The sequence below is a fragment of the Haliaeetus leucocephalus genome, unplaced genomic scaffold, assembly GCF_000737465.1.
Source record: "Haliaeetus leucocephalus isolate CR32 unplaced genomic scaffold, Haliaeetus_leucocephalus-4.0 Scaffold140, whole genome shotgun sequence".
Classification (NCBI taxonomy): Eukaryota; Metazoa; Chordata; class Aves; order Accipitriformes; family Accipitridae; genus Haliaeetus; species Haliaeetus leucocephalus.
In genome coordinates, this window is record NW_010972576.1 from 9842638 (window position 1) to 9853204 (window position 10567).

Here is a 10567-nt window from a genome sequence, read left to right on the forward strand (position 1 = left end):
GACCCTAATAGAGCCATGAAGGCTTTTCTTACATCTGGATTAGGTTTCCTGAATAGTCTTAAATTGACACATGCTCAGTTCGCCGCAGATCTGTAAACTGTTTTGTTGACTTAACCAGGAAATTATTTCATGAGATCTAAATATATATTAAGTTTAAATAGTTATGATTTAAACCAAGCTCATTTTCTCAGTTCTCCATAGATGTGTTGTTTCTGCCAATATCCATTTTTAACCTTTTTGACTAATGTTTCTCACTGCTGTTTTCCACTTTGGACAAACAGGCAAAGAATCGCTTACTGCTAACGGGGACTCCAGTTCAAAATAATCTGTTGGAATTGATGTCCCTCCTGAATTTTGTCATGCCACATATGTTCAGCAGTAGCACAAGTGAAATCCGAAGGATGTTCTCTTCAAAAACAGTAAGTATGATATATTCTCTTGTTGAAAATAACTTTTTTTTTTTGCTACAACACTGCCATTGCTGCATAACTTCTGTTTTATTAGTGTCTTACAGAAACAGGTAATGTGACTATCAAAATCTAGAAAATGAAACAATGAAATAAACCTTTTAAAGTAAGAATGTGGCATAACAGGATATCTCAGAATACTAATGGTCCTCTTGAATCTGTCTGTTCTGGCTGGGTTTTTCATCAAGTTAGAATAGTTAAGGTAGTGTTGTTACACCTGAAAACTTCACACTGTAATTTAATTCTTGCAATATTTTCCTTAGAAGAGTGCTGAAGAACAAAGCATATATGAAAAGGAGAGGATTGCACATGCAAAGCAGATAATAAAACCATTCATCTTGAGAAGAGTAAAAGATGAGGTAATGCTTTATCTTTAAAATAATAGTTTCATATTATCGAAAAGCCTGATAATCTTTGAGACAAAAAGTAGAATTTAAGGTCAAATTTTGTCAGTGCTAGTTTTAGTGGTTTATCTAGGAGGAGCAAGAAACTTGAGCTATTTTTCCGGTGTTTGCAAGTAAAAAAATGACCTGCAGCTTTGGGATTTGGTGCTTATTATTTGCTGACTATTTACAGATGGAAGTTTTAGTTAGGAAAGCTCACTGAAAGATGATTCAGTTTGCTGCTAAGCAATGAGAAGTGAGAAATCCTCTACATTAACCACAAAAATATTTGTGACTTTGTAGTAATGGCGTTTTATTTTAACTGAAAGGATTAAGGCAGTGAATGTGCATGTATATATTTGTGTATATGTATGACTAGAAATGTGTGTTATTTTGCTATCATCAAAATGTTTATTTTTTATTCTAAAATCCAAAACCTATTTAAATTCCTCTATTTAGAATTGGATATATAAAAGAAAGGAAAAACTTAATAGTGATCTGAAAAGTGTTTCTGTGTACTTGCATACTTCAGTAGTCAGTGGCTTGAAGAGGGTATCTCTGATTAGCAGGGGAGTGGGTTCTAGGTATTGCATTTATTATTATTTTGTGCAGTTTTGAAGTGTGCAGACCATGTTACTTGATGGGGGGGTGATGTATAAGCCAAATCAAGTTCTGAATAAGTCAAACTGCTGACTCAGCAAAGTTGTAGCCAATGAAAGGAGTTGGGGAGGGGAGAATGAATAGAGTAGCTTAAAAGCAGGCTTGTAACATAGTACAGAATTACTGACTGTTCACTACAGAACAGTTTTTACCTGGTATGTTTTTTATTTTGGCAGGTCCTTAAACAACTACCTCCCAAAAAAGATCTGATTGAATTATGTGCCATGTCTGAGAAACAGGAACAACTATACTGTGATCTCTTAAACAAGCTAAAGAAAACTATTAACAGTAATGGTACGCGAGGGGCTCATTTCTTTTTGCTGGATTTTTTTTCATGCCCAAACATACGTCAAATGTGACTACAAAGCCCTTGCTTTGTAGAAATGTCTAATACTCAGAAACTCACTATATCCCTTCTATGAATTTTTCCTAAGTTCAGGTAATAGGTGAAATGTCAAATTCAGTCACTGCAAATAAAGTTCTCCTGAGAGATGAAGATGTGTCAGATAGGCATCTATGTACTACTTCTCAATATACCTTATTTCTTTGTTTACAGAGAAAAACTCTGATATGGGAAATGTAATGATGCAACTTAGAAAAATGGCTAATCACCCTCTCTTGCATCGTCAGTATTACACGACTGACAAGCTCAGGACAATGTCCATGCTTATGCTCAAGGTAAGGTGATGAGATTCAGAAGCAATCTTTAATTTCTCAGAGCTTTTAATGCAACTTAAATAGATTTTCTTTTTTTAATTTTTTTTTTAATTGTCAGTCCTCTGGTCAAAAGTGTGTCTTTGCAAAACTTAATTCATTGTTGCTGCTTTTTATTTCTCTGCATCTATCCAGTGCTCTAGTCAAGCTCTGTATGTGTTTAACACTGATTTTTGTATGAGATATTAGAATGGAGAGAACAGTTGTGGGACTGCAGTCATCTCCTTTTCATTAGCTCCCCCTTAACACCTCTTCCCTCCACCCCAAAATTTAAAACCAAAGTACTTACGAAAAATATCTTGGGTGGACACTTGAGTTTACTAGTATTTTCTGACTAGCAAGAAATCTAGGCTGTACAGAACTAAAATAGGGAAGGCATAAGTATTGAACTGTTGAGGATTTTTATTTATTTAATTTTTAATTTGGCTGGGGTTAATGCCTGTGGAGTTTGGGGAAAATTGTTGGTTCTTTCTAAAGTATACAAAAAAAAAAAACCTGAACATGCAGCAGGTGCTCTAAGAAAGTTGCAGCTGGCTTTGAATAGCTTTAGCTTTGTTTTAAAATAAAGCCAATCAAGGTTGGGGGGAAGGGAAGAAGTGACCCATTGGTTTATGAAGGATTTTTGTCCCTTTTTATTCCTACTCATACCATCGTTCTCTCCAGATGTGGCTTTTCTTTTCCTCTTTCTTCCAGGCATGACATCCCTCTACCCACCCTACATCTTGGGCTGGGCTTCCCATGTCTTCTACCATCTATCCAAGGATTGGACCTCCCTTTTAGGGAATGTGTCTTCAGGGGAAGAGGTCTGATACAGGGGTAAAAGGTCATAGGGCTTGATGGGAAGTAGGTAATTGCTGTGGAGGTTGAGCATATACTTCTTAGTTTTTGGTAGTGCAAGTTCTTGTAAAAGCTAAATTGCAAAGTAATGATCCTCTACTATAAACCTGGGGTTGCAGAGTTCATCTTTTGTTGCTTGCATGAGCCACACTCTGGCATTTGTCCATGTCTAGTTGTGCTACTTTGTTCTTTCAGAAATTTTGAATGTTATTGCGTGGTGTTTTTGTTTTTTCTTGTCTGTCTGGCGAGATCGTGTATTGCATTATTTCCCTTCATTTTTGCTAACAGGAACCCACACATTGTGATGCTAACCCTGACCTTATCTTTGAAGATATGACAGTAATGACAGATTTCGAGCTGCATTTGCTTTGTAAGCAATATTCTCACGTCAGTGACTTCAAGTTAGACATGGATCAGATCTTGGATTCTGGAAAGTTTAGAGCACTGGAACGCATTCTCTCTGACCTTAAAGAGAAGGTTGGTACTAGAGATAGCTGAAACATCTTTTTCTGTCCATCTAAAGGGTGGCTCTAAATAACTGGTTAAATTAACGTCTGCTAGCTGTATATGCAACCCAGTTGCTTTTCTGTGGAGTATTACAAGGCGATTTAGTGCATGTGCAGTATTGCAAAGCAATGCTTACAGCTTTTAACGTGCAGTCCTGCCTATGCGTGTCACTTTAGAGACAGCTGAAATAAGCTTTCCCATTTTTCCAAGTTTCAGAATATTAATCCCGAGTTAACACTACTTTCTCAATGTACAGAGGGCTAGCACAGCACATGAATTTTGGCCTTCTTTTGGCAATTGAATAAGACTGTATTACATTAGAACAATCATGTATGTCTTAAGCCAGTGTAAAGGTAAGAAGCAGTCACTGCTTTGAGTCATAGATTTAAAGTGGCTTATTTTACAAATAAGCATGTACTTCAGAGTATCCTGAGTTTGCACAAGTGTGCACTGTGCATCTGTTCGATTATTTCAGACAAAAGAGTGCTATTGCTCTGTGTTATATGGAATATAGCTTAAATTTAAGTTTCTGATGAAAATATTTTATTGCTTTTTATAGAGGGAGTAAGTCTGTCAATTATGCATTTGACATGATTTCTCGATTGCTTGGACCACCTAAGTACAAAGTAACTAAAAAATTATTGCACTGACAAAAGGTGGGTTAATGCAGCAGAAATACTGGATAAGATATCTTCACTGAAAGTCAGTCCTGACTTGATGAATTTCAGCTTAGTCTTTTAGTTTGGAAAATAGCAATTCAGTTGAAGTAAAATCACGTGTTTGCACCAATAAAGTATTTGTGTAGTTCATTATCTGTAATTGAAGTCTTTTAAAACTTTTGTTTTGCTTTGTCATTTCCAGGGTGACAGAGTTGTATTGTTTAGCCAGTTTACTATGATGCTGGATATCTTGGAAGTTTTCCTAAAACATTGGCAACATAGATATATTAGGTTGGATGGAAAAACACAGATTTCTGATCGGTATGTGTCTTTTTGCTGAAGATGAGAGAGAAAAAGTGGATGTGTGCATGGAGGCGGGGAGGTGACTTAAAACCCTTACCTTTGTTTTCCAATATTGTCGTGGTTTTGGCTGGAATAAAGTTAGTTTTCTTCCTAGTAGTTGGTATAGTGCTGTGTTTTAGATTTAGGATGAGAATAATGTTGATAACACACTGATATTTTAGTTGTTGCTAAGCAGTGTTTATACTAAGTAAAGGACTTCTCAGCTTCTCGTACTGCTCTGCCAGCAGAGGCTGGGAGTTCACAAGAAGTTGGGAGGGGACACAGCCAGGACAGCTGACCCAAATGAGCCAAAGGGGTATTCTATACCATATGATGTCATACTCAGTATATAAACTTGGGGGAGTTGGCATGGGGCCACCACGGCTCAAGGATTGGCTGGGCACCGGTCAGCAGGTGGTGAGCCATTGTATTGTGCATCACTTGTTTTGTTTATTATTATTATTACTATTATCCCTTCCTTTTCTGTCCTATTAAACTGTCTTTATCTCAATGCACAAGTTTTGCTGCCTTTTTTTTTTCTTTTTCCCCCGATTGTCTTCCCCATCCTACTGTGGGAGGAGGGAATGAGCAAATGACTGTGTGGTGCTTATTTGCCAGCTGGGGTTAAACCATGACAAATGTGTAGAATTCTGTGATTACTGGGCACTGAAGGGATTTCATGTTGGATTTCAGATCACGTTAGTAAGGATGAGGCTGAAAGGTGAGTTTTAGATGGTTGGGTTACAGTCGTAGCTATCGAAATGGAAAACTTTTGTCTTCAGCAGTTCATGGTGTGTTTGATTTGCTTGTGTGTCAGCATGCCATAACAAAAGCTCAGCTGTAGATACTCCTTGGAAGTATACCTCTGTTACACTAGGCAGAGAGGCCCCTTTGTTTCTCTAGGACAGACCATTTACTTTGTCCTTTACAGCTGAAAATGTTGCAATGCTTTTCTTGTATTTGAGCTGTGCTGGTTTTCTGCTGTTTCCTGTTTCATGATTTTTTTTAAATTTTTTTAGGCGCTCTTTCCTTTGTTTCAAAAAAATTGTCATTCTTGTTGTGGTATTACTTCCCACTTACAGCTGAAGTCTGTTACTTCCCTTGTGTGTGCAGTTAGTACAGAAGACGGTCATGAAGCTAAATTCTTCCCTCCCCCCGATTTGTTTCATGTACTTAAGTCTTTCCTCAACTTGCTCTTTGTATTCTATGATCATCCAAAATCTTTTTCCAAGCCTCTTCCCATTCTTTGCTATTGATCTGTCACTGAGTATGTTTCGCTGGTCACTGCTGAGGACTGTTGGGCCCCTTTTTCCTTCTGCATAACATCTGTACTTTTGAGCTGCTTTGCAACACCACTGTCCTCCCTTTCAAAAGATCATCCTAACTTCTGTGTTCAACTCTGGAGCCCATGCGGTGTTTTCTCCAAGGCCTGATATGTGTTTTCTTCTGTTCTGCAGGATACATCTAATAGATCAGTTCAATACGGATATGGGTATATTTGTATTCCTCCTGTCAACCAAAGCTGGTGGCTTGGGAATTAATCTGACCTCAGCAAACGTTGTTATTCTTCATGACATTGATTGCAACCCATACAATGATAAGCAAGCAGAAGACCGATGCCATAGAGTAGGTCAGACGAGGTAAGACTTTTTAATTATTATGCCTGGCTTTTCTTGGAGGCAAGCTCTCAAAGGAAGCTAAAAGGACAATATTTTATGATTAAAACTGCCATTTTAAGCAGAGACTTGTGTAAACCAGCTCTGGGTTGTGTGGGAGCTAGGTAACTGTAATTGTCTTAGCACAAGAACACACCTAATTTACATTCTCCTTTTTCTAGTTCTCTAACTCTCAAATTCTCTATAACTTTAAAATTTCTGGTGTGAGGAACTATTTCAAGGCAGATCTGAAGTCTTTGGGACTGTTTGGCAAAGCTGTTTGCTCTCAGGAGACTTCTAAGCAATAAAGTGCCACTCTGTCATCAAGAGTGGGCTGTTGTAGAGTCCTCTGTCAGAGTAAGCTAACGTGAGCAATAGAGTATGTTTAATAACTGTTATTTCAACTGTAGTATGGGATGAGGGGGAAGTTGAGTTGTTTCTATTAGTGGAGATTTTTGTGACCATTCAGACTTTGCGGTGGCTGGGAGTGCAGAAGAAAACAAGTTTTCTGGCAGTACAGAGCACAGTTGGTCCAGACAAAAACTAGAAGCTCTTCCTATTGCCCTTTTGTTCATTTCCTCCTCCTTGTTTTAAACCACTGCCAGCTGAGTAAAGGCATAGCATCCTTCCCTTTTGCACTACTACAAAGAAACTGTAAAAACAGATTTATCCTATTTTGTGGTTTTCAGAGAGGTAAAAGTCATAAAGCTAATCAGTAAGGGAACTATTGAAGAATCCATGCTCAAAATCAGCCAGCAGAAATTGAAGTTAGAACAAGATATGACTGCAGCAGATTCGGGTAAGTTTCTTGCACATAATGACGTCTGCTTAAGTGAATTAAGGTTGCTGAAATATATTATTCTGAAAAAACAAGGTTCTTGATGCAGACAAGCCTTTTTTTTCATGTTAAATAAACTAGAAAGAAGTATTTATGCTGATTATTGTTCGGTTTGACAGGAAAAGCCCTCTGAGTCTGACCCACAAATCAATGACAGACTCCTACAAGTAGAGGATTTTGTACAGTTCTGGGGATCTAGACTTTTGTCTGTTTATGTGAAATATTTTGAGCTGTACTAACGCTTGGTTTTATTCCTCAGGAGAAGAAGGAACCATTCCAGCAGATATAGCCACGCTATTAAAAGCTTCTTTAGGTCTCTGAAATGTACATATGTTGTAGAATTCAAGGAAGAAAGGTCATGTACCCCAAGGACTCTTACATTACTGATGACCGTGAATTTTATGAACATTTATAACTTTTTGTAGTTTCTTTATTGTATTCCTCATGGTATTGAAAATTTTTAACACCAATAGCATTCTTTTGATGCTTAAAAACATAAATGGCCCAAATGTGCCAACATCAGATGCTGAATAAACATTTTACAGTTCACTTTTCAAAACGGGGACCTAAGTAGTAATTGTTTTAACAAATCTGCTACTGCTTAAGATTTGTCAGTATTTTTGTAATTATTTCTACCTCCAAATATATATATATAAACTGTCTGTTTCACTGGATTACACGTGTAGATTTTTTTTATATGTGCCTTATTTGACAATGCTCAAGTCTGTTTCTGCTTGTTTTGGTTCATTTGATGTACCGTACTGGTTTTGTATCAACTTGTTCAAATAAAATTCCACAGATTAACAAAATGTTTTAATTTTGTGATTATTTGAGGAGAGGGGGTGATAACTTGCATGTTATAAATAGGCAGCTTTCAAACTGGCTGAAATGTTTCATTTGAATTGACTTGTCTTTATCCAGCAGTAGTTAATTACTAGTGTTTCATTATACTCTAATCACAGTTGTGTTAGGATACTGATTATAAAAACAGAATTCCTGCCAAATGGAACTTTCTACCTGGGCTGCAATTTTTTTGTCAGTCCTTGGTGTAGATACCAGATCTGCGCTCTGCCAATGAAGTGCCCTAAACACAAAGCTCGTGTCTTGCTCTCTTCTTGAAGCTGCAGTGAATTTTTAATTCATCTCAGTGAAGAGCTTCAGTGGTGTCAACAATGAGGTGTGTCTCCACCTGAAGTTTATAATCAGCTGGCAAGGATGTGATTTGAGGAGGTGGGAGAGGAGGATATCCATTTCCCTGGACGAGGAAAAGACTGAAATTTGGTCTTTTGAAATCGGAGTAGTTAAGATTCAGACTGCTGCTTTTGTAGAAGCTGAGGGGAAGGCAAAGTATGGGGAAGTCCTTATTGCCCCTGCCCTCTCTTAAAGCCTCAGCTGCTGTATGCTCTGTGCAGAGCTCAGCAAATCTGTACCAGGCTGAATCTCTTGGAGGATTGCATCTTAGAATTCACTGTGGTTTGCAATATGGGGTTGATAGTTACCACTTTTCTGTGTGTGGTTATCACAGTCAGAAGACACTTTTTGCATCTTTTGAAGGAGCTTAAAGCAGTTTTATATGAAGAGTAGGGGAGAGCTGTGGAAGTCCATGGTTGCTCAGTATTTCAGCCTGTCTTCAGATACTGCTAGTTGATTAGTCAGTGAGGTGATCTGTGAGCTGGGCATCTGGGTTTTTTGGTTTGGTTATGCCTGTGGGTATTTTTACCAACTGTGCGTGATTTTTGCAAGTACAAAATGGATGTAAAATGAAAGCTTTTAAAATGTTTCAGAGTTTCAGCTGAACTTTATTTGGCTTTTACTAGAAATCTGTGATACTGCTGCATGTTCCAAAATGCACAGCTGAAGGGTGAAGAAATAGTTTGTTATACGAGAAGGGTGAGAGTCAGTTTGTCTACCATGCTGCTTTAATTCCACCTGTTTTGTTGGACTGAATAGTGGTATTTAAGACAACCACAAGCATTTAATGCTGCAGTTAATTAGGTTGTCTATTTCTGTTGAGCATGATCCTAACCCAATTGTTGTCCCATTGTATGTGCATGTTCTTACCTGTTTGCTTCAAGTATGAAATGAAACAAAATGCCTGCCTTATAGGGTGGCTTGTGTGGTGTTTCAGTTTGGTATGTGTATGTAATCAGTTAATGTAGTCTAGCTGAGCAGTGGTTACTCCTTAATCACATCCCTAGACCCCTGGGGTCAGTATCTGTCTTTAAGTGCTATGAAGCTCATATGTGTTTCTGCCTTTTTTTGTTTATTGTAACTTTTTCTACCCTGTTTAATTGGAGGTCTTAAGAGACTGTAGTGTCACTAAACTTGGAGATACTCAAAAGTCATCTGGACACAGTCCTGGGCAGCTGACTCTAGGTGGCCCTGCTCAAGCAGGGGGTTTGGAACAGATGACCTCTAGAGGTCCCTTCAACATCAACCATGCTGTGATTCTGTGTCTCTGGTCGGGAAAGATCTATGGGGGGGTGAGAGGGGGAACAACCAACCAACCCCAACTGTCTGAAGTCTGTTGCTGAAGAACAGAGGAGAGTGGGAGCTGAAGAAGGAAAAACCTGTAAAGAGCTAGAACAAAGCATGCAAGGAATTGCAAAGCAGGTGGAGATACCGTATGGGAATGAGAAAAAGATTGGACCTTGCTTTCAGTTCTGCCAATACCTGGTTTGTCTCTGAACATTTAGTGGTTGGTTGGTGTCACTCATATGATTCAATGAAGTAATACATATGGTGGGAGGGGAAAGCAATTATGAAGGGAAATAACTTTTCCAACAGTGGCCATTTTCAGCCCAGAGGATTGCCCAATTTTGTTGTTCTTTATCTGCTTACACCACGCAGTGGAGTCCTCTTGCAAGCACTTGTCTCTCCTTGAATTTGTGTGAACCACTTGCATCTACAGTTGTCCAGGTTGCCAGGATTTTCACCTACCTGTTTTTCCAAGTGCTGGAAGAACAAACTGTTTGTTCCTTCATTTGTCCTAAACCTGGTTTCCACCCCTGCCACCACTGCCCCTCAATTTTTGTCTCCTTCTTACTGGAAGAGAGACAGAGCTGCTGAACATTCAGTTTGCAGCTGGTGTGCTTATGGAGAACTGGTGCTGGTGTGGGCACCAGCTCAGGTGAGCAGCTGCTTTTTGGTTTGGGTTGGGTTTTGGTTTTTTGGGGGGTTGTTTAGTTTTTTGGGGGGAGCTGTTGTTTGGGGTTCTTGTGTTTTGTTTTTGGGTTTGGTGGGTTTTTTTCCCAGTGGTACAGCGTAAACTTCAAGAGGCTAAAGAAAATGCTTGAGAAGCTTGAAGTTTGTTGACTAAGTGGGTCTTTCTTTTTTTTTTTTCTTTTTTGCTTAGTGTCCTTAGTCCTCCCACACATTTATCCTCTTGTTAATTAGCGTGCTTTCCTCCAGATTGAAAGTCTACAGTAAACAAAGTATTGTTGAGATTGCATCTCGCCAGGAAGGTTTACTCATCTCTTCTCCCTTTGAGAGTCCACAGAACAAT

At 38.6% G+C, this 10567-nt stretch overlaps 1 protein-coding gene across 1 annotated transcript in view; it reads left to right on the top strand.

Moving 5' to 3' along the window:
- The window catches only part of SMARCAD1 (SWI/SNF-related, matrix-associated actin-dependent regulator of chromatin, subfamily a, containing DEAD/H box 1), a 47291-nt gene extending 39427 nt beyond the window's left edge, over positions 1–7864 (top strand). The window contains exons 15-23 of the mRNA XM_010586164.1: positions 282–419; positions 731–826; positions 1687–1804; positions 2067–2188; positions 3350–3538; positions 4430–4548; positions 6027–6209; positions 6914–7023; positions 7322–7864. Of these exons, the coding sequence (XP_010584466.1) occupies positions 282–419; positions 731–826; positions 1687–1804; positions 2067–2188; positions 3350–3538; positions 4430–4548; positions 6027–6209; positions 6914–7023; positions 7322–7383 (1137 nt within the window). The 3' untranslated portion in view covers positions 7384–7864. The remainder of the gene's footprint in view (positions 1–281; positions 420–730; positions 827–1686; positions 1805–2066; positions 2189–3349; positions 3539–4429; positions 4549–6026; positions 6210–6913; positions 7024–7321) is intronic.
- Positions 7865–10567: the final 2703 nt, after the last annotated feature.